This window comes from Notechis scutatus, chromosome 1, assembly GCF_049901735.1.
Source record: "Notechis scutatus isolate UNSWTSFEM ecotype Mainland chromosome 1, rNotScu1.2, whole genome shotgun sequence".
NCBI classification, from domain to species: domain Eukaryota; kingdom Metazoa; phylum Chordata; class Lepidosauria; order Squamata; family Elapidae; genus Notechis; species Notechis scutatus.
Window position 1 is genome coordinate 291,210,208 of NC_142009.1, and position 24,632 is coordinate 291,234,839.

General features: G+C 37.8%; 1 protein-coding gene across 1 annotated transcript; it reads left to right on the forward strand.

Moving 5' to 3' along the window:
* The first annotated feature begins 9 nt into the window (after positions 1–9).
* Positions 10–22,773, forward strand: DLST (dihydrolipoamide S-succinyltransferase). Its single transcript, XM_026664426.2, has 15 exons — positions 10–558; positions 4,206–4,239; positions 5,707–5,755; positions 6,572–6,627; positions 7,301–7,375; positions 7,668–7,723; positions 9,111–9,222; positions 10,168–10,332; positions 10,493–10,578; positions 11,594–11,691; positions 14,443–14,573; positions 16,760–16,833; positions 18,799–18,882; positions 20,569–20,736; positions 21,529–22,773. Exons 1-15 carry the CDS (start codon positions 484–486, stop codon positions 21,661–21,663), a joined length of 1,398 nt encoding a protein of 465 aa, XP_026520211.1. The 5' UTR covers positions 10–483; the 3' UTR covers positions 21,664–22,773.
* Positions 22,774–24,632: the final 1,859 nt, after the last annotated feature.

Below are 24,632 nucleotides of genomic sequence, written 5' to 3' on the forward strand. Positions count from 1 at the left end.
GTGACTTCTGGGAGTTGAAGTCCTCCAGGCTTAAAGGGGCCAAGGCGGGAGGCTCCATAAATATGAGGTTTGAATTAAAATGCGTTGCCCCTTTTCGGTTATTGTCCGTGTAAGAAGCGGCTTGTTTCATAACGTCATCTGGTTTAAAGCAGAGGCTTCGTTCGTGGCTTCTCTCAGGCGACTTTCCCTCTCCTTTTGAACAAAAAGAAAGAAAAAAAGACTTCCATACACACCGCTCAAGGACCAACTCCCCACATAGGACGCCCATCTCCAAGGCCCCTCCTCTTTTCTCTTAGCTAGTCCTAACGACGATTCCACCTATCCCTCGGTTTGCCTCGATTGGTACGTCCCGCTTTATTCGTCGTCCCCCCTACCGCTGTTGGTCGGTCCCAAGTCGCATCCGGCCTCCGCCGGGGCCTGATTCCGGCGCGCGCCCTAGAATTCTTTCCTTTTTTTTTTTTTTTTGCCGTTGTTGCCGCCGCGATGGTGTTAGTTTCCCTAGTTCGGGCTCGTTGCTTCGCCCGGGTGTTCGGCCGCTCCCTCTGCGCTGTTCAGCAGGTAGCTCGCGGGCAAAAACGGGCGGCTGTCAGGGAGGTCACTCTGCTTGGGAACCAGGGGCTGAGGTTGGGGAGCGGCCCCCAAGGGCACCGGGGAGAGGGTGACTGGGGGGAAGCGGCAGCGGAGAGGGAGACCGTCGGCTTTTATTACCCTCCCCCGTTTTAGCCGGCGCTTGATGATTATAATAAGCGCGAGGAGCAGCGGCTTGTTCTCTAAGGTGCCTCCCAGAAGGTCCAACCCCCATCTGGTCGCAAGGACACGGCGCCTTCCCAGTTGGACGGGCGAAGTCCTGCTCGAAAGGGGTGAAGTGGAGGGTTGGAAATCTTTGGGGCTTCTCAAGGCCGAGACTCTGCAAGGAAACTTGCCCGGCGCGAAGGTGGCTCTGAAGGTTGAATGAAATACGGCGAGGTTCCCCTTGGAGCACCCGGAACGTGAAAGAGAAACCGGGGTGGGTGGGGGGTGGTTTAAATAAAGAATTCTAGTCATTTCGACCCCCAGTTGCCCTTCTGCCCCGGGTCTGTGCAGCGAAGCTTTAGTTGGCGTATCCAAAACCGCCTTCCGTCTCTTTATTTTCCTCCTCAACAACCACCACCCTGTGAGGTGGGCCGAGTTAAGTGTCTATGTGAGACACTGGCCCAAGGTCACCCAGCTGCCTTTCATCCCTGTTTTAATTGAATCTCCCTCTTTAAAGCAAATTTAAATATGTTCAAATATGCGTAATGAGGTTTTCTTTTAGTGGTGGTTGTCAACATTTGTCCTGAAAATTGTTATGCTATCACATCAAGTTTGTACTGTGTACCTATTCTGTACACTTTGAGGAGATGGGAGGTTTAAAAATTTGAAATATAAATAATGTAAAAGAAAAGATGTCTTTCAGGTTTATTTCCAAATGTGTTCATAAAGCTTTATAAGGCAAGCACAATGCTCATTAGAAGCATCCCCCGTAAAGTGCAATTGCTCTCTAGTCTCCATTATATTTTTCTTCATTCTTTTACAATGGACACACTTTGTACAACAGCGTCTGTTGAGAAGTGATAAGAAAAATATTGGGATGTAGCCTGTTTCTTCACTGGAAACTTAGTATACTTTCATGTAGCACCATTCAGCCCATATTGAGAGGTAATATAAAACCTTTTCTCAATATACAATATGTGAGAACAATGATGATTAAATTATAGCAGACCCCCTAAGTCACTATTGTACATGAAGAATGATTTGTGTGTCCAGAAAGACCTAAAAAGTAGTTTTAAAAAGTAAATGGGCTACAGGTAAGTGAGGATTGGTCCAAATTAGTCATGTTTTCCCAGGCTTTGGGACAGAATGAAAAGGGAACCTATTAGATAAATTTATTTTCTATTATGTGTTGTTTGGGGGGGGGTTATTATTTCTTCTTTGCAATTTTTTTAAATTGTACGCTTCCCAGGGACATTGGCAGTTGGACAGCCTATATATTATATAAATATATGATTAGATAATTTTTATATGTATTGTATACCGTATTTAAAAAGGAAGGAATCTGCAAGGCTAAATGTAATGTTCAATAGGGAAAACGAAGTATAAACGATTATGAATTATTATTATAAAATGAAAAACAGAAGGAACACCTTCAAATTGTGGACTTGAATATTTAGTAAAATGAGAAACAAATATTTTGGAAATGATGAAATATACATAGTTCCTCCAAAACAGCTTTATGCATTATTTATCTTTTGAGACTTGAGTAGTGAGTTGTCTGTAGGATCATTGAGTTTTCTACAAATAGAAGAAAAAATTGACAGTACAGAATATACTAGAATGTGACTATAATATTTATTTATTTATTTTATATTGCCGCCTATTCACCCATGGCAACTTGAGGCAGCTTATACAATGTAAAACCATATTTAAAACAAAAAAATAAAAATAAAAAAACAATAAAAACTAACAAAAAGAATCAAATAAATTAATAAAGTACAATAGAACAAAATCTGGAAAAAAAATTCACCCCCCAACTCCCACCCCGCCCCGCCGACAGCAGATCACACTAGCCATTTGATGGGCTCCATCCCACTCTGGGTTCCCCAGGTCTGCTGGCAGAACCAGGTCTTCAGTGCCTTCCAGAAGAGTGATAGAGTGGAGGCCATTCTAATCTCTGATATTCCAGAGAGAGGGAGCCACCATGGAGAAGGCCCTTCTTCTGGGTCCCACCAGGTGTATCTCCCTCAGGGATGGGACCCGCAACATTCCCTGCCTCCCCGCTCTAATGGGTTGGATAGATGTGACCGGCAAGTATATATTGAGAGCTTAGATGGATGTTGTAATTGTCATCTACATTTAGGATGATATGCCATCTATCATCTTGCAGAAAGTCTGTATAGTCACTAAACATATCTTGATGGCACATAATCAATCCATGGATCTGTTTTCTCAAACTTCATGAATGTGGGTAGTATCTTCCGCAAGTGAGGAAGACATGGTATGATAAAATGGCTTAGCAGACAAGGGGAATGTTGTGTATATAATCTGTATATTTCAGCAAAGCTTTTGACAATGTTGATTTGACATTCCCATTAACGAGTTCTTAAAATGTAGTTTGCATATAGTTGTGAATGGCTGACCCCACTTATAAAAGTCAGCACTAATGATTCTGTGCTGAGTTGAAAAACTAATGGAGTTCTGTAGAGGTTTTCCTAGGGGTAGTATTATTCAATTTTTAATGAATCGGCTGAATAACAATTTTGATAAGTGGATGACACAAAAAAAAGAGATCTGGCCAACACTCAGAAAGATAGAACAAAATTGCCAACTAATCTGGTTGCATTAGAAGGAACAATGTCCTCTTAGTACAGGGGTGCCACCTGTCGAATTGGGCTGTGTGAGTGGCTGGCTGGATGAACCATTTAAGCACTGAGCTACAATAATGCTATTTTCCCAACTTGTTGATTGTGGCAGGGATGGACATAATTCCAAACAAAGTACATTTTTATTTTCAAAGAAAGCTTTGGATTCCCATTTGGAGTCCTGAACCATTTTTTAGAGAAAAATATATTGTTGGCAGCTAAGTCTTTTCATATTGGCATACAAACTTCTTGTACTTCTTTTTTAAAAATTAAATAATATTCAAGGAAGAAAGAATACATTTGAGGGCACCCTGAAGCAGTATCTTGACTCTGTATCTGGCAATTCAGGGTTAACAGACGGGAAGGCAGATGGTTCAGATCTGTTATGGCCAAGCAAAACATGGTATAACGAGTAATGTGAATATAATCAAAGAATCATAATCTATCTTAAAATAATTTGTGTCAATAATTGTTTAAATCCAAGAATTTCAATTCTGCAAAGAAGCTTAAAAGGCATGTCATATTGACAATCTTATTTCCCGTGCTAAGCCATAAAGTGTTTTGACCATGGTTTGTTGACTAACAACAGGAATGACACAGAACTAAGTCATAAACTGTAGTTTTCAAAATACAATGGCCGGTTCACAAAATATTTTAAATTATAGATAAAAAGATAGGTTTTCTTTTGCATGTTGTATGAACTAGGTCAATAGTGCATTCTATGTTGCATGGAATAAAACTTACTGAATTCTGTGAGATTTGGGCCATGTCAAATTATTCCTAACTTCTTTTTGCATTGGTGATTTGTATTATTTTTTTCTTTGGCAGGGAAACTGTCCACAAGCAAAGTGTTGGCTCTCTGGTGAGTGTTATGTAGGATTGGGCATTTCATAAAGCTGTAACAAGAAAAATCTCATCGACACTTTGCTAGAGAATGCAATAAGAAATAAAATCTGTTTTAATAAACTGGCTATTAAATGGTTAAAAATAATATGAAAAAAAATCTGCATGTGTTGGTAAAGAGTCCGGAGAATAGTTAGGTAGAATAAATAGCCGGTTCAATCGGTGAGGAAATCCTTGTCAAGAATTAGAGTAATATAAACAAGGAATAACATAAAAGTTGTTGTGTTTTTTTCCGAAGTCCTGGTAACTTCAGTATTAAATAATGTTTCTGCTTAAGACCTATGAATGAGCAGTGGCAAATATTCTAATCTGTCCAGTGTACATTTATATATATGAAAAGGAAAACAGCTGTCATGTATTTCGGACTCATTTGGTTGAGATTGTGTTCAAGATGCTCCATTTAAAAAGCACCTTTTCCAATCATATTTATTAATCATTTTTAATATATTTAATTTTTAATTAAGTCAATCAAGTTTAGTTTTTATCTTCATTCTACTCTCAAATTTTTGGAAAGCATTGCTAAATCCTGCAAAAGTACATACGGAATAATAAATTTTGGCATAAATTGCTGTGTGTAAGTATTCATAGGTTCACTACTACTTGAGCAACAAATTAGTTTGATTCAGTGTTTGGTTTGTAGATATTTGAAGACTCCTGTTATTTTTCCAGATGATTTTAACATAACCAATATCTTCCAAGTAACATTTCCAATATAATTTTTTCTTGACCACTTTGTTGTAAACATGGTTATTATTGGAGGAGGGAAAACTCATATGATAGTCTGTTGAAGTAGTAGCAAAGTCTTGAGGCCACTTAAGAATTTAGTGAATTTACTTTGATAGAAACCACTAAGGACAAGAGTCTATTTTATCAGAGACATGATATAATATTCTGGATTAGATAGATGGATGGATGGATCATTATTTGCTAGAGATATTATATTACAGTAGGTTAGTAGGGAAGGACTAACACTGATGATACTAACAGTGGTCATTTACAAGCCAGTTCTTGAATAGCAAATTATTGCATTAATGAGATGACCTATGCAGTGTGATTGTTAAAAAAAAAGCCTAGAAGCATCATTGTGCCTTTAAAGCTACCTGTATACAAGATAGTCAAGACTATTAATTGAATAGAGTGATTCTATAGCATTTTTTATTTTCATTACATAGTCTGGGTAGCATCAGCATATTCTTTATTTCTTAAGAGACATTAACTTTATCTCTTTGGTCAACTTTATAATATGGGGCTGGCTTTACAAAATACATTAATTGTTAAGTATGAACAGCTATAGTTTTTTTTTCTGGTAACAATCAACTCTTGTCCTTTCTAACTTTTATGCCATTTAAATCTCCTTGTCTTTTCTATACATGACTATACTAGGTGACTTGATAACTTGATACTTAAAGTGCTTTCTGCTTTACAGGGGTTTCTCGATGCCAGGCTCTGGTATATGCTAATAGCAGGAAGCATTTGTAAGTATCTAACCTGTGAAGTCAGCAAGTGAATTGGCTCAAACTAATTGCTACTGAATCAATTGTTAATCAGATGATAAATGCAGGGAGGCTTTGGTACACTTTGGTTGAAAGTACCTTATGCCTGAACAAATCAGATATTGAACCAAGAATAACAGAATTTTTAACCTATTTGTGTATTTGAATTAGGTTATTATCTATGTAGTCTATGTTTTACAATTTATTTGAGTAGTTCACATAGTATATAACATGATAGCTAGAATATTGAGCCCCTAATTACCATCCTGTTTCCAAATCTTTAAAAAAAAAATACTTTTGAGATTTCTGAATGTGGAATTCTACATTCAATCTGCAATGTAAATACAGAATCCCTAAATGCTATTATTTATGTGCAGTCTAATGTGCAGTCCGATAAATCATAGCATACCTACATTTCATCTGCCCATTTGGGAAAAGGCTGGACCTTTGGAGTTACAGTGAGCAGCTTCATCTTGCCAGGATTCGATTTAATACTATTTTCCCTCATCCAGCCAATTATCAAATGTGAGCTGATATTCAAGGGAGCCACATCATTATTGGAAGATGTAGTACAGAAAAATATTTGGATGTCATCGATATGTTGATAGTATCCAGTTTCAGCTACAGTGATTAAGGCTTTCTATGATCTTATGCTAAACAATTCATATATATGTATATGTTAGTTTGTATGTATGTTTGTGTGCACTTGCACACATGTATACATAAACACAGATGAATTTATTCACAGGCTATCCCTTCCTGAACTTATACACTGATATTGCTTTTCTTGCTCTGCAGGCTAAATGGTTCTCGTGTCTTTACTATCCGCTATTTCAGAACTTCAAAAGTATGCAGTAAGTAAGCCAGATGCTCGCAGGCAGTGGAACATTTGATCTACATGCCAACTTTCTTCCTACTAAATTCATGTGACCTTGTTCCCTAATTTAGTTTATATCTTTCCTCATCTTAAGTAAGGCTTAATGTATGTTTTTTTAATGTCACAGATAGTTGCACTCTGGCATAATGCATCATTTCTGCATTTTTCTTCTTCAAGCAGTATTTTTTAATAAAATCATCAATGCACGAATGTTATCCAGAACAAGATAAACTAAAAAGTCTACTGACCTGAGAAATGTATGGTTTGTCCTTTTAGTATTTTATTTTGATCAGTTTGAATAAATGATGACTAATTTTATTGACTGGCCAACCAATTGCGGTTTTATGGGAGAGAGAAAAATAATTACTTGAAAATAAATGGGTTGAACTTACATTCAAGAGAGAAGTGACCTCAAACAGAAGTTATATGGTATCTTCCTCTACATATAAAAAATTTAATTCCTAGTAATAGCCATGCTGGTTATTGAATGCTAGGAAGTGGTCTACACACCTGATAAGAACAGATAATATGGAAGTATTTAAATTTGGGACTCTTAATGATTAGCATTTTCTCTAAATTATATTTATCCATCGTTCCCAAGGGCTGAAATGCCAAAATGTGAAGCCTTTTATTACATGTATCTTTCACAGGGGAGGAAGTTGTCACAGTGAACACACCAGCATTTGCAGAATCTGTCACAGAGGGAGATGTCAGGTGGGAGAAAGGTAAGAGGATTTTTTTTTGCTTTAGTCCCTCACATCTTCTCCCCATCTCATCAGATGTTTTTCATAGCCTGTTAGGAAAATATGTTAAACATTCAAGTAATAAAAATATATTCTGAATACTCCTTTTATGTAGGTGAAGATTGATCAGATCTGTTATTGGTTACTAGTTCAGTTGCTTACAAAATAAAGTATGCCTTCTGTGTTGATGTTTTAAGTCCACCAGAAAGAGATTTATATAAAAATTAGGAAAGGAAATGCTACAACACAAGTCCTGTTCTTTTCATTTTTTTAGCTGTTGGGGATACTGTGAGAGAAGATGAAGTAGTATGTGAGATTGAAACAGACAAGGTAATTTTTTTCACTAAAAGCAACTCTAAATATTTTGTCATATTATTCATGATAATGATTATTGTCAGAGACAAAGTGAACATCGGAGCCCAGGAAATGTTTTCAAGTTATGAAATCTACCGGCCTTATCAGTCATGAGAGCCCCTAGCTCTGTACTCTCTGTACTATTTACTCAGATTGTTTAAAATTTGATGCTAGATGACTCCAGTTGATTCTAGACCACTCACAAAAATGAGAGTAACATAAAAATAACAGAATGCAAAGAATTAACAGAAATAAGTACAAACGTAGCTACAAAATAATTACCAGATGGCAAACCAATCAACAAAGAATATGACATACAGAAGAATCTCATCTACCCTACCCCAGTAGATAGCTAGTTTTTCAAGTCTTAGCGAACATTATCAAGATAGGAGCCATATGGATCTCAAGGAAACCTTATTCCAGATAGCTGGCACAGCTACATAGAAGTCATGTTTTCTGAGTCCCAAAACTTTGACGCTGTTTAATTCAGGAGTCCTAGAGTTCTGTCAGATCATACTAGACAAGCAGAACCATAGGTTATCCTTCAAATAACAGGACCTTTTGCCATGTAGCGCTTTGTGGGTAGAAAACAGCATCAGATGCATCATGCTTTTTGTATTAAGCACATTTAATACTGTCATTTCCATCAAAGAATTAAAAATAATATATATAACTCTTCCCCCATTTTTAAAAGTTAGAGTTGAATCAAGATTTATTAAATGGCCTCTGCTGTTCTATTTTAGTGCTTTATCCATTGGAGCATTCCAATCTTGCAAAATAGTCCTTCCACACACTTTTATTTATCATGCTTTCTTTATTTCAACAATCTAACTTGTTTTGAATGCCTGGTGGTATGTTGGGGCTGCTTTTTCTAAACAATTAGAATACAAGCCTTTTTCTTCATAAATTTCAAATCACTTTTATCAGTACATCATGAACTATCTTCTGCTGACCCCCTATTTTATATTATTTTGAGTAGAAGCAGATTAATTTAATAATGTAACTTTTGAATATAAAGAGCATTTATAGATGTGCTATGTCCTTCACTTATCTTATCAGAGTGTTATGCCCTTCACTTATCTTGGAATTTCTGCACCAGAATTGAAAGTTGGTTCTTAAACATTATATCACTGACTTCAGGAATTAATGAATGTGCAAATAATTATTTTAAATGAGAATTAAATTCAGCAAGTTGATTTCCAGTATGTTGATCAGGTTGTGATATTTGCATGGAACTGAGTTTGTTTTCATTATTTTTGTTGAGGTATTCTATGAATGTAGAATTCATCTCTCTTCAGGACCAGACCTTTTTGTTTATTTATCTCCCTCTTACATTCAATGGCTATTTATTTTTTCTATATAGACTTCTGTGCAGGTTCCAGCTCCAGCAGCTGGTGTAATTGAAGCTTTTCTTGTCCCTGATGGAGGGAAAGTAGAAGGAGGAACACCTTTATTTAAACTCAGGAAAACTGGAGGTAAATTTGGATCACATGATCAAAAGCTGTTTACCTGGATGACTTGGGTTAGTTACTATTCATCTTACATCATTATGCAATTGTGGTATAAATTGAAATATATACATGAAGTTCTAATTAGATTAAATCACATAAATTAGGTTGTTTTTCATCCTTTGGGGGGGTCAATTTTTCATATTAATGCATTGTAAACCTTTATGGCAAGTATAGGGAATTGATTGTAAAGTTTGTTCAAAGGACAAAAACATGCACATTTTTCATGGGGTAAAATGTGGAATGCTGAACTCACAAGCAAGGACAGCTTTTTTCCCCTAATGAAAACTGCCATAGACAAGAAATCTGAGTTTCAAGTAAAGGACTTACATTGGTGAATCTGATCATAACTACTTTCTGAAATGACCAAAAATGAAGGTTGCCTGTTCTCTTCCATAAACTGAACATGGAAATAAAGTGAAGAAAATAGACATGAAATTATTACTTTCTATTTGAATAGATGAACAATTTAGAATATAGTCTATAGGATCAGATCTAATTATGGGTGTTGTTATTTCTAGCTTATATACTCAATAGAGGAAGCAATGTAATAAAATAGCTATTTAAAATAGGATCTCTCTCTTGATTCTGCCAGACTGTTGTTAGAGACATGGCTTCAGATGGTAATTCCATGGATCAATATTTGGGTCATGCAGGAATAGATGATTTTAGAGCTTTAGAATCCTGAAAGCTACTGTATTTAATAGAAATAGTTCTGTCGCATATTTTGCTGCTTTAAGCATATACCTTCCACACTGCTGTGCCATGTCAATAGTTTATGAGTGCCATTAATGGAAAAACAGCACCTTCTACGTTTACTGATGTGGATTCTGGCCCAAGAACTTTTTTGCTAGACAAAAAATGCTTCTATTATCTATATATGTAATACTTTTTCATTTTTTTTTTACTAAGCTGCACCTGCCAAAGCCAAGCCAGCAACAGCCCCTACAGCAGAGCCTGTGGCTCCTGCAGCACCACCACCTGCAGCTCCTGTAACACCTCCTTCTGAAGCACCAATTCCCACTACAATGCCTCCAGTGCCCCCAGTGTCAGCACTCCCTGTTGATGCTAAACCAGGTGATATTCTTGTTCTTGCTTTCCCATCTATATAACAGAAGGTCGTCAGAACTTAAGATTGTGAAATGATACATAGTTAGAGGCATTATCCCCAAACTGAGCCTTTCATTTACATTCAGAGTATTGGTGTTGACTCATTTTTTTCCCCATTGACTTTCAGTGTCTGCAATAAAGCCAACTGCAGCGCCAACAGCTGCTCCTGCTGTGGAACCTGGGACTGGAAAAGGTGCCAGATTGGAACAAAGGGTACTTGGAGGTTTCTCAGTCTGGTGGGATACTATGTGAATATTCATTTCTGTAAGGAATTGCAGTATGATAACATTGAGGCACAACAGAAAATATTTTCATAAGACCCTCATGAAAGGCTGTAACAAAGTAACACTAAAGAGTTAAAGGCAATGGCTGAATCCGAGAAAGTTCTTACTCAGTGGTCTCTAAACAGGTGGTCAGTACAGGTAATTGCCCCTTTACAACAGGCCGCTTATGACTGAACTATCACAAACTATTTATTACCTGATTTTGAATGTTATGATGTCTGGTGGGGTGGGGTGGGGGGTTGGCAACGAATGTGACTGCATTTTGGGCACTTGGCAAATAGCCCACATATACAGTTGATTGCAGCTTCCTCCTCCCTCTCCATCATGTGAATGCGATTTATGAAGGTTTATTTTTCTGGAAATTGGTATTTACTTCCAGTTTCTGGAAAAAAAACATCCCATAGCAAACAATGGGTTTGCTTTATGACCATGGCATATGCTTTACGACCACAATGTTTACTTAATGACTACCTCAAAAGAAGACATGATGATCCACTTCATCCTGGCTAATGACCATAATTGCCAGTTACAGCCATAAGTCATGATTACCTATAGTGGAAATCGCAAACCCCTTTAGCAAGTAACACTACTGTGGATGGTTGAAATCTGGTTTCTTAAAATCTACCCTGCTAGATTCCTTGAGGTTTCAGAGATAAACTCCTATGTCATACAACTTCCTTTTATAGCATTTGACTTCTGATGCCTTGTGATATCATTTGTTTGTGTGTGTGTGTGTGTGTGTGTGTGTGTGTGTGTGTGAGCTAGGCAATTATTTCAGGCTAAAAATGAGTTTTTATTAACTTTTGGGTTCACTGCTCAAAGATAACCCATTATTTGTAAATAAATTATTCTGATGTGTTCATCAGGAAGAGAGAGAAAAAAGGGCATGCTTTTTATTTGTTCAGGGTCTTCACTATTTTTCTGTGATTTATTTCTGTCTTCAGGTAAAGATGAACAGAATGCGTCAACGCATTGCTCAGCGCCTGAAAGAGGCCCAGAATACATGTGCCATGCTTACTACTTTCAATGAAATTGACATGAGGTAGGGCTTTGCTCTCATTCAGCATAAGAATGCCTGGATTTTGACCTCAGTGTCTGAGAGTCTTCAATGTTTAAAGAACATTGAAATTTTGATTCACCGTGTATTTGGGTGCTTTTTTAAAAAGCTGTATTAATGTTACAAGCTGATTATTTTGGCTAGCTTTTGGGGAAAAGTGGTACTATTTAATATTGATAGAAACTACATGGAACCTATTGTTAAATACTTATCTCTTGCTGACAAAAATATCTAATCTTGTTATTTTCTCTATTAAAAATTTAGAGTTCCTGTATTGATCATAGCATAATACCAAATTTTTGTAGGGGTCTGCAGCTGTGAATAATTTACACAATCTTTGCTTGAGTTCTTACCATTCTTGTACATTGTCTTCTCATCTCTAGTTAGTTAACTGTTGTTGAGTTGAGATGCTTATAAGAAGAATTCAGTTAGTTTAGCGGTTCTGGAGCACTCATTGAAGTTTAATGTCGGTATTTGAGGTGAGAGAGCCAACAGTGTTCAAGCCGAGTGCTTGGGTGGCCTGAGCACTAATGGATTTGAGGAGGGGGAAGCTTATGTTTCAGAGCATTAGGGAAATGATGCCCAAATCAAATTGCCCCATGAAATCTTATCCTCCTCCTTAAAGCAAAACATGTAAATATTTTGTGCTTAGAATATTAAGGTTGGCAAAATAGTTATGATTGGAAAGGAAGTGATGCAGCTTATCTCCTATTAGAGACTAATGGAAGTGTCACTTTACTCTGGCCTTGTGCTCTTGTTGCAATCGGTAATATGTTTTGCATTGATTACCGACTGGCGGTATGCCATAGAGCTGACTTGCAAGGATTCAGACTGAGGCCTTTTGCTTCCCCACTCGGGGTCGGTGTCTGCCATGAAGCCTGCTCTTGATGGCTTCCTCTTTTCAGCCACCACTTCATACCTACAGATCTTGTATCTTGGGAGGCTGTAATGTCTTTGAACAGTAATCCTAGCTCTAAATGAGGTTTGGCAAAGAAAAAATAAACAGACTAAACCCAGAGGGACATTTCTGTTTGCTAAAAACTGCTTCTCTAAAGCCATATTGTCTAGGAGATTGATGATGAAGGTTGAAACTTCAATATCTACCTAGAATTATATGACACAATTATTCAGTTTAATTTGTGTGACTGGCTTCTCTTCCAGTAAGTAAGGAAAATTGCTGTTTGCTGTTCTGATTAAAGATGTTTTTAAAGTGCCATTATATTGGAGACTTTGAAACACCCTATTCCCATACTCAGATAGTTTGCTTTAAGTCTGGCCAAAGAAATGGGCGTGCTGTTTCTTCTTTTAGATCTTTTTTTTTTTAAATGAATTTGTCTATGGTAGATAGACCAAGCCAACATAAAAATACAAAATTCTTTATTTTATTCTAATATAACTTATACTGAAGTTTCAGGAAAATTGCTGGAAATCCATCTTTCCAGGTGAGTGCTTGACTTGGTATTCTGTCTTCAGTCTTGGACATTCTGTTATCTCTTGCTTGCCACCAAAGAAGCTTTGCTGAAAAAGATAGTCAGATCTTGTTTATGCGAACATAATTCACTATGTCTCATCATCCCTTTATATCCTTGCAAGCCTGAACAAAAAGCACTTCTTGGGCTATCTTTTGTTTTTTAAAATGTGTAACTTCTCTCTTTTTTGAGGATCTCATCAATCACAAGTTTTTCATTCTTCCGTTTCCCCTAGAACCAATTCCCCTTTTTTGTATACTTATTTTGTGATTTATGATCCTAGGTTGAATAAATTTAGAGAAATTTAGAGTGCACTTTCCTTGTATGGGAACAGAATCTGACTGATATTTATGTATGAATTGTAGTAAGTTATGGTTGAAAGACTCATTATGAAATAGGATGAAGTATAAACATTACTGAATATATTATATTAAGGAATAAAAAGAAAACATTACACTGTAAATATTTAACATTATTAATAATTTTCAATCTTTTTTAAGTAACTTATTAGTAACCAACATCAGATATTTGGCTATTGCAAGACAGCAAAAACCTAGCATGATTGATATTATTTTTAATAAAGGCAGTAAAGAGATCTTGGGAAGCCTCCCTATTAATTTAAAAAAACCAGGAGAATATGTTCCACTGAATGTATTACATTATTGCAAGAACAAAATCTTTATACAGTATGAATATCTCAACAGATGTGATTCTAGGACATTTAATCAAGCCTTAGTAAAAAACAATCCAATATTTACTGTGGTTAAGGTTATTAAATAAAAACCCATTTGGAAGGCATGGTTATTTCTGATGCTGAAGTTTTGTAATAAATGTTTAACCTATTACTTTCTGAACAGTTATTTATTTATCAAAGCAGATTACATTGATTTGATGTTTATTATCTTTAAAAAGTTCATTAATTATGTTAGTTCATTCTTGAAAAGAAAGCTGAATTACTGTGTCCTTGAACATTAACATTAGTCTTGTTAGCAGTTTTAAGAATACAGAAGCTATTAAAAATCTTGGTATCCATTAAAGCATTTTTTTAAAATTTGGAAAATATGCCACTCAATCTGAGTTTTGGTTATGCATTTGTTGATAATAGTGCCGCTTCTTGTGTGCGGCTTTTGTATTTGCATTAAAAAAAACACACATGGCATATTTGAGACACAAATCAATACATAAGTAGATACCAGGTGAAATGTACTGCAGATTTGAAAATCTTTTGTAAAATTTTTGGTAAATATTCTTATGATGATATTTGCAGTAACATCCAGGAAATGAGAGCCCGGCACAGGGACAACTTCCTGAAGAAGCACAATATGAAATTAGGTTTTATGTCTGCCTTTGTGAAAGCTGCAGCCTTCGCTTTGCAAGAGCAGCCTGTTGTGAATGGAGGTAAGAAGCCAGGGGCTATATTTCTGAGAAGACAGACTAAGTATATGTGTAGCTGGAATTAGCCCTCTTTGACATTAAATCTTTTGCTGCTAAGAAGGTCCTGCTGCCTTACTGATTGTGTCATCTGGACTTGTTAGAGGTAAAAATCCCTGTGCTGAAATAAAGCCTTTCTCAGCAAAAGAGTAATCAAAGTGGGGATGAAAAAGACCCTTGGATTTGCATCTGGGAATATTTCATCAATAATAAGGAAGATGGTTTTATTAGGAAATGATAGTTTCCCAAAGCTGCTAGTGTATCCTCTGAGAGGATACTCTCCCACTTTGAGAAAATCCCAACTTACTTTTGCACTAGGATGTGCAGAAACTTATTTTTTCACTATGATTTGTGGAAACATATTTTTTTTCACCATGATTTGCAGCAGTCCTAACTTGGCTTCCTACCTTGCCTCTATTTTTCTTTTCTGTAAGGCTTGACCCCCTTGGCTTCTAATTTGAAAGTTCAGCTTCGGAAAAGAGGCAGGAATTTCTATCACTTGTACTATAGTACGGGGGAAATAACGAATCAGATTTCCTTTTGCAGCCCCTTTTCAATAACTGGAATGGGAGACTACTGAGGGCTCCAACAAAACGGCAAGATGTATGATAATAAGCATATATTTTTAAATGTTGTTCTGCTCTTTCTTCCAAAACTGCTGCACAAGTGGGGGGAAAAACACACTACTTCTCTTCTAAGCCCTCTAGCAAGTACCGAAGGCTTAGAAGAGGAATAGAGGTTTGTCTTACTTGGCTGATGATTTGAATAAGGTAAGAAATAATGGATGGCAATAGGCTCCACACTCCTATTCCTTACTTTATTCAAACATTGTTTAAATAAGACAAAACTTTATGCTCTGTCTTATCAGAGGGCTTGGGGAAAATGTGAAGCAATTTAAAAGAAGGAGCAGGATACATTTAAGCTACAATCTATTTTTCAGATTGGAATAAAATTATTTTATGTGTTGCCTCAAATTCTCTTTTTTGAGATTTGGGGTAGCTACCATTCCCAAATTAATGACTGGTAATATTCATCCAGTATGAAAGATGGGAAAAATTTGTTTAAATCATAAATTTTTTTCAGATTTTGCAAGACTTTTAAAAAATAAATTGAGAGAAGCTCAACACATTGTGACTATATGAGCTCACCCTTGTAGATATTTTTGTAACAACACACACACACACAAGAAAACAAAAATGCAGTTTAACCTGCCTTTTTCCAGGATGTGTTTTCAACTTCCCAGTCCAATTTCAACTTATCTACACACCTAGGATGCACACACACACACACACACACACACACACACACACACACACACACATTCACAGAGGGGGATCTGCAACAGTAGGGATACTAGCCCACACTATATCCCTTGCTATCTATCAAGCTGCTTGTTTTTGAAAACAACACAGAAAGATGGTATGTAGCACCATCTTTACAAAAATGCTTCTGGGTCTTCCTTAAGAGTCATTGTTAGATAAGAATAATGCCAGAAAGTGCAGCACATGTATTCATATATTCACACACACACACACACACACACACACACACACACACTGTTAAAAAAAAAGACAAAAGTAGCCCTGAGTGGTAGAGATCATCTTAGAGTCTAGAAGAAATGCATTGAGATATAGTTTTATCTTTATATTAAAATTATCAAAATCTGTACCTTACTAGTTGGTAACAGATTTTTTTTATGAGTGGGACACAGCCATTATGGAAAATATTGCATGAACCAATAACACTCCAAAAGTAAGTATATGTAAGAGCATTATAACATACTGTCAAAATTCTAATTATATTCATTGGCCCCAAAAGATTATTTGGCATACACAAACAAGTTTGCATTAGGGAATATTGCAAAAATATGTTGTAGAAAGTATATACAATCTGTTAAGAAAAATATACCCAGAAATACATATACATTTTTGATAAGCAATATAGAAATCTGATTTGAAATTCAGCTGAAAAAAATTAGAAACTGAGTGAAATTAAAACTCACAGATATGTATTTCAAGTAAACTGAAGGAACTAATTCACAGCAAATAGGAAGGTACTGGATAGGTCTTGATTCCTATTATATAGTTATTCTAAATTGAGTCTTGACTGTTGGTGTTGCTCTGTGTAACACCTACTTTCCTTTTTCATTTTAGTGATTGATGATACAACCAAAGAAATTGTATACAGAGAATATGTGGATATCAGTGTTGCGGTGGCAACTCCTAGGGTAGGTATTATGGAGACAATTTTCACCTTGCCAGTTGATTGCTCACATTTATGAAAAAGGGGTTGCTGGGGATAGAAGTACGCCACAGCTGGCTTTATGAAATGGAAGATGTTGGTGTTTTCTTACTCTGCAGTGACAGATGAAGGAGGGTTACTCCTGCTCAAAAACTGCATACAGGTAATCCCTGAGTCACAACAGTTCACCGTATAACATAGCCCTCTCCCCATGTTCTTACGACCCAGTCCCAAAGTTACAAATGTTGCAGCACCAACATTCAAACAAACAAACAATAGCAGAGGCACTTCAACATTTGCCCTGCCTATTCCCCACTCCGGCACTCCATAGCCATTGGGCCTGTGGAGATTCACTCACCTTGAGATGATCTAGTGAGCCGTCGGTTCCTTTGCCTGCTTCGGTGTATTTGCAGAAAACAAAGGCTTAAAGTAGTGAGAGATCACACAAGATCTCACACTACAATACTTTAGGCCTCTGTTATCTACGAACCTAGGCCTACATGAAATCAGGGAAGTCCTCTTTGTTTGCAAAGCTTTTTGTCCCATAGAGAACAGAGGCCTAAAGTACTGTAGTCCGAGATCACATGAGATCAGTAGTACGAGATCTTGCACTACAGTAGTGTAGACCTCTGTTCTTTGAAAACCGAGGCCTGTACCAGATCCGGCTGAAGAGCGCTTGCAAGCCAACGAAACTTTGGGACAACAAAATTGCCTTGTTTCAAGCCTCCGGTCGGCTTGCAAATGCTTTTTGTGCCATTCCAGTTTCTGCAGGAAGAGCACTTGCAAGCTGATGGGAGACTTGAAGCAATGCAATTTCGCTGCCCCAAAATCTTGTTGGCTTGCAAATGCTTTTTGTGCCAAGACTGCAAGCAGGCAAAGAAAACCACAGTAGAGAGGCTGGAGAGGAGACAGATCTTCACAAGGTAAGTGACCCAGCACAGGAGGGATGGGGGGAGTAATTGTGGAGACCCCAAGGGAGGGAGCATGAGGTGTCTCAGTGGGTTGGGGGAGGCCTTAGGTGGTCTGAAGCAGGTGGTCTATTCCATCGCTAGGCCCCCATGGCCTTCCCCACCCTGAGATACCTCGTGCTCTTAATGACTCACACATTCAATTAGGGAATGCGTGGGTGAAAGCAGGGAGTGATCGTGCTCAAGTTACATGATTCACTCCTACAAATCCTCATGTTACAAATGTAATTGGCAGGCTCCATTATATTTGTAACTTGAAGACTACCTGTAGTAGTTTTTGGACAAAACTCCATGGTGGTAGAAACTATTTCTATTTAATCTTAAATGTAATCCTAGGTAGCGGAATAAAAGTCCTTGTCTCCTGCATTTGTTTCCTATTTTATTTTTGGAGCAAGTAAGTTGAATCCACTTTCATTTTTCTGCTTCTGAAGGTGAACTACTTCTGAAGGCTTGTCTTTTTGAAGTCCCACAGTCCTAGTGCTACTAGATCACTGGGCGTCTAAATACCCGTTTCGCACTGTGTGTCTATGTACAACAGTTAGCAGAATTCTGATTCCTTATAGTTTTGCACTCTGTTTGACTACTTCCCACTTAACTCCTTCTCTCTGGCTTAACAAGCCCCAATATCCAGTGTGTGTCTCACAGTAAATTCACGGGGCAGTTGTTCAAATCCATGACTCATTTGCTGTTGAGAGCAGCCTAGCAGTATGTGCCAGCATCTTGCTCATTCATGGTATAAGCTATAATTCTGTCTTATCTTTACAGATGAATGCAGTCATGGTCTAACATGACAAATATTCAATGATAAACTCAAAATATTAAACATATCCTACACATACTAAGAAAATGAATGAGCTGTTATAGTTTGAGATCATTTTTAAAAAGCTATTTGACTCAATGAATGCTGTTCCTTAATGAGCTTTTTCTATATTTCTTGAAAATGTTACTATTGTTGGTTATTCAGTGGTTTTTATTTCCCATAGGGTCTAGTGGTCCCTGTCATCAGAAATGTAGAAACAATGAATTTTGCTGACATTGAGCGTGCAATCAATGAACTGGGAGAGAAGGTAATCACTCTGAAGGGATCTTCAAAAGAGACAGTAGAATCCACATGTTTTAGAAATAAAAAATAAAATGTAGCTTGCAGAAATTGAAAGTAACAGAATCAAAATTCCCATTCAGCAAGTTGAGGACAAGACAAACGGCATCTGGGTATTCTCTGCTGTCATTAACCTTAACAGTTTAACATAAGACATTCCTTCATTGTGAATTGATCCAATAAGCATCTGGGTAGTTCAGCATTTTGTTTTGAAGACTAGCCAGAAAGATGTCTCCAGAAAGTCTGCAACTGTGGAGGATAACTTTTTTCTTCTTCTTACCAAGTATAAAACTGATTTTATTTTATTCTTATTTATTTATAAGCCACCTTTATTAATTTTTTATAAACAATTCAAGGTGGTTAACTTATCTAATACTCCTTCTTCCTCCCATTTTCACCACAACTATCCTGTGAAATGAATTGCTCTGAGGGAGAGTGACTGGCCAAAGATGACTCAGCTGGGTTTCATAGTTATTTACTGGTTTTCTGGTTTCTAGCCTGGTGCCAGACTGATCTTGCTTAACTATTCTAAAACTATACCATATCAGGAACAGATAATTTTCTTCCAGATAGTAGAACCATATGTACTTATGGGTTTTTTTTAAACATCCAGAAAGGTTATCTCAGTGTTGTGTGGCAGAACAGGTTAATCCTTATCATTCTTAATAGCGTGTGTGTGTGCTCTATACTAGAAAAAATCATGTCCCACAAATCAGCCCTCTGCTCGGTGCAGGAGCCACCCACAGCATCTCTAACAGGTGATCATCAAGCACTAATAACTTGATCAAAGAAAACTCACTGCTTCATATGGCACCCCATTCCCTTGGCTGACAGTTTACACAGTCAGGAAGTTCTTCTTGAGATCTAGTTCTAACCCACTGGATCTGGCCATGAAACTAAAAATTGCTAAATTTCCCCTCAGTCATCTCATCTATATGCTGAACATGTCCTGATCCTTAACTGTTTGTCAGGGTTCCAAGTAACACCCCCAACAGAATCAAAACTCTGAGGCAGGCATATTCCTCAAAGTATATATTTATTAGGCATGTCATATTGGCACATCTGGGGAGACCTGACTATAAAGTCCCTCGGGTTTCCCCCTAGTTAAAAATAAATTTTTTTTCCTCCTGCCCCCAGCAACCATCACATGGCCCAATCAGGTCACAGTCCAAAGTTAGTCCAGATTCACGTCCTGCCCCCTCACACCTGGTGGGAACATTCTTGGTTCTCAGAGGAAAGAATTTTATTTTGGTTACAAAGCCCTTGCTCTCTCTACCTCCCATTCCCACAGCTTGCCCAGCCACTGCTGTGGCAGCCCTGAAGGCGCCAAGGGAAATGGCTCCAGAGCTGCCACTATTCTTCATACAGCTTAGCTTGCAGAACCTAAGTAGGGGTTTTCTGAACTTCTTGTTGTTTCTGAATACATAGCAGTCCCTTCAAAGTTCACAGAGGCAGAGAATTGTGAAAGCAATCTTTTACTAGTGATCGAGGCAGGACAGGAACACATTATTGCCTTTGCTCTGATAAGGGCTCGTATTTGTAATGTCCATGTTTGTTCTGCTGAGAGTTGACACCCAGATACTATTGTTTTCTGATTTTCTTTTTAATATTCCAGCATAAGTCATTTGTGGTCATTTTTTTAATCTCATTTCAGGCTCGCAAGAATGAGCTTGCCATTGAGGATATGGATGGTGGTACATTCACCATCAGCAACGGTGGAGTATTTGGATCTCTTTTTGGAACTCCCATCATCAACCCTCCTCAGTCTGCTATCTTGGGCATGCATGGCATCTTTGACAGGCCTGTTGCTATTGGAGGCAAGGTAGGCTCCGTGGAGATGATACTGAAATTTTAAGGGGATCTCTTAACATTACTCGAGTCACTGAAAACCACTTTCCCATGATTAGCTCTTACGTAGCTCTTTTCAGCAGAGGTTTCTTAAGTGGCCATCTAAATGAATATCAAACTCCTCAATGCTGCTCATAGAAAAGCACATCCTATTTGGTTATGTTAATGTTGATAAGATTCTTTAGTTGAGAGGAAGGGAAAAATTGGTTAGCTTTAATCAAACAGTATAAAAGACATCATAACTGTAAACCTGGACTTTTGTGACTTATTTCAGAAAACAAAACCAGTGTTCAGATAATTCTTTTGAGCTATAAGTGATTTTAAAAGGATTTGGGTCTAATACCTCAAATTCTTTGCCAAGAAGTCAGAGATACATTTATTCAGTTTATATAGTCCTCTACTTACCAGGCAATTCAGGTAAGGATTAAAAAACAGGGATTATTTACTAAGAGCTAAAAAAAAAAAAAAGCAAAGGAAAAATGATGAAGCAGTGCCTTGGGAGCAAGTTTCAAAACTCATCTAATTACAAAGAATTAAGAATTAAAAAGACCTGATTCTTTTCCCAAGTACCAAGTGCCTGGGAGAAGAATCAGATCTTTGAGATTTTCTTAAAGGGCTAAACAAACTTTTGGGAAGGGAGCTGATTCATAGGGCACTTGACGTTTTTGGGTAGTGTAGAGAAAGTACAGTAAGTGAAACAAATTGAGGCAGAGAATAACTGCCTAAGATGATGTTCAATTTAACAGTGAGACTTCTCTTAATTTAGGTTGAGGTGCGACCAATGATGTTTGTGGCGCTGACCTATGATCACCGGTTGATTGATGGGAGGGAGGCAGTGACTTTCCTGCGCAAGATCAAGGCTGTGGTAGAAGATCCTCGAGTTCTGCTGCTTGACCTATAAAGGGTTACAGCACATCCTATCTCACCCCATCCAGTAGACCAAGGATACAGCACCAGCAGATAAAACAGAGGACACTGAGGAATCAGCAGGGCTTCATTCCAGTCTTTTCTTCCCTAGTTGCAAGAGGTGTTTTAAAAGGAAATTTAAGAGATACGCTCTCTTCAGAAGAGTTGACTTTATTCCCAGAATAAATCAAAGGCTGTCCTGGTCTATTCATGTATAACCTATCCTTCCTACCCACCTCGTCCAATCCAATTAGGTCTAACCTTGCCTCATTCCTGAAGGTTATTGCAGGAGGAGAAACTACTTGCTTCTTGGCTAGAGTTTCCCTCCCAACCTGGTCTTGCACAAAATTTCAGCTTTAATTCATTCTCTGGAGCAAGATGCCAGAAAAGAGATAAATCGCTGCTGGGTCTCTGTTTTAACATGATGACTTATATTTTGCAAAGTTAACGGGTGGGGTTGGGGGACCAGTTGTCTACCATTATTCTTTACACAGTGCCTGGTCTTACCACCTCCATAATAAAAATATATTTATTGTACCCCCTCCCACCCATTTTTTTTTTTTTTTTTTTTGGCTTTTACAGGCACTTCTGATGGTAAGACCATAACCCAAAGAACTTTTTATAGCCTGTATTAGCATCAGGCAACTTAAGGATGACTTTCAATAATTTTTCTTTGCCCCGGTTCTTTAAAAACATGATCATAGTATAACTCAGATTGGGAAAACGTAAGAGCTACTTTTAAAACTTGAATAAGGCAGAATTGGTGTCCCTTCTTACAATTGGGACCAGTTCAAACTGGGTAATCTCCACAACTGTCCTAAATTCCATCCAATTCTCCTTGATTGACTTCTTCAGCTACGTCTACAGTGGTTTGGCCTGATTGTGTGGTATTGTGAGTTGGGAGTAGAATGTCTCTGGCCTATATCCTGACATAAAATGACTGCTGGTTCATGGGGACATATCCTTAGTACGATAGTGTGCACATGTATTGTTGAGTAAGGGGGTTGCTAGTGCCTGCAGGGTTTACTACTCTTGCCCACTGCACAGAACTTGTAATTAAAATATTTAACAACAGATTTTAAAACAAAATAAAAGAAAGAAATTATGCATGAGTGTTGTTTCTGATTATCACTTTGATGATTAGAAAAGTTTTTCCAGCCTTTCATAGAAGGGAAATGAAATGTTTCACAGGGAGCTCTTGAGAATTGTTACTGCACTCGCTCTAAAATATAACCAGATGAGCTAATTAAATGAGAAATCTTCAGCTATTGAAATTTCACAGAAGTAAAATAACTGAGTATACAGGTGAAGCTCAAAAAATTAGAATATAGTGCAAAAGTTCATTTATTTCAGTAATGCAGCTTAAAAGGTGAAACTAATATATGAGATAGACTCATTACATGCAAAGCAAGATAGTTCAAGCTATGATTTGTCATTATTGTGATGATGATGGCTTACAGCTCATGAAAACCCCAAATCCACAATCTCAGAAAATTAGAATATTACATGCAATCAATAAAACAAAGATTGTACATCGAACAATATCGGACCTCTGACAAGTATAAGCATGCATATGTACTCAGTATTTGGTTTGGGCCCCCTTTGCAGCAATTACTGCCTCAATACAGCATTGCATGGAAGCTATCAGCCTGTGGCACTGCTGAGGTATTATGGAAGACCAGGATACTTCAATAGCAGCCTTCAGCTCTTCTGCATTGTTCGGTCTCATGTCTCTCATCTTTCTCTTGGCAATGCCCCATAGATTATGGGGTTCAGGTCAGACGAGTTTGCTGGTCAATAAAGCACAGTAATCCCACAGTCATTGAACCAGGTTTTAGTGCTTTTGGCAGTGTGGGCAGGTGCCAAGTCCTGCTGGAAAATGAAGTCAGCATCCCCATAAAGCTTGTCTGCAGAAGGAAGCATGAAGTGCTCCAAAATCTCCTAGTAGACGGCTGCATTGACCCTGGACTTAATGAAGCACAGTGGACCAACACCAGCAGATGACATGGCTCCCCAAATCAACAGAGACTCTGGAAACTCCACACTGGACTTCAAGCATCTTGCAGTGTGTGCCTCTCCATTCTTCCTCCAGACTCTGGGACCTTGGTTTCCAAATGAGATGCAAAAGTTGCTCTCATCAGAAAAAAATGACTTTGGACCACTGAGCAACAGACTAGTTCTATTTTTCTTTAGCCCAGGTAAGACGCTTCTGACGTTTGTTGTTAAGTAGCAGCTTGACGAGGAATACGACATTTGAAGCCCATGTCCAGGATCCGTCTGTGTGTGGTGGCTCTTGATGCACTGACTCTAGGCTCAGTCTACTCGTGAAAGTCCCCAACACTTGAATGGCCTTTTCCTGACAATCCTCTCCAGGCTGCGGTCATCCCTGCTGCTTGTGCACCTTTTTCTTCCACTTTTCCCTTCCACATAACCTATTAATGTGCTTTGATACAACACTTTGGGAACAGCGAACTTCTTTTGCAATTACCTTTTGAGGCTTTCCCTTCTTATGGAGGGTGTCAAGGATGGTTTTCTGCACAACTGTCAGGTCAGCAGTCTTTCCCATGATTGTGATTCCTACTGAACTAGACTGAGAGACCATTTAAAGGCTCAGGAACCCTTTGCAGGTGTTATGGCTTAATTAGCTGATTAGAGTGGGACACTTTGAGCCTAGAATATTGAACCTTTTCACAATATTCTAATTTTCTGAGATTGTGGATTTGGGGTTTTCATGAGCTGTAAGCCATTGACTTGTTGGGCTTGAGACCAGATTTGGTTTTTCCCCAAAGGATTTAAATATGACCTAATTAGTGTGTTCTGTTTTACACGAACAAATAAACTGTAATGTGTTTGACTTACGTGTGCTGACCCTCAGCTACTGGTCCAACAAGTCACTGTTAGTATCATTTACAGATTCATATTAAAGAACTATATATGTGCATGAAGAAAAATGTAATGATTAGA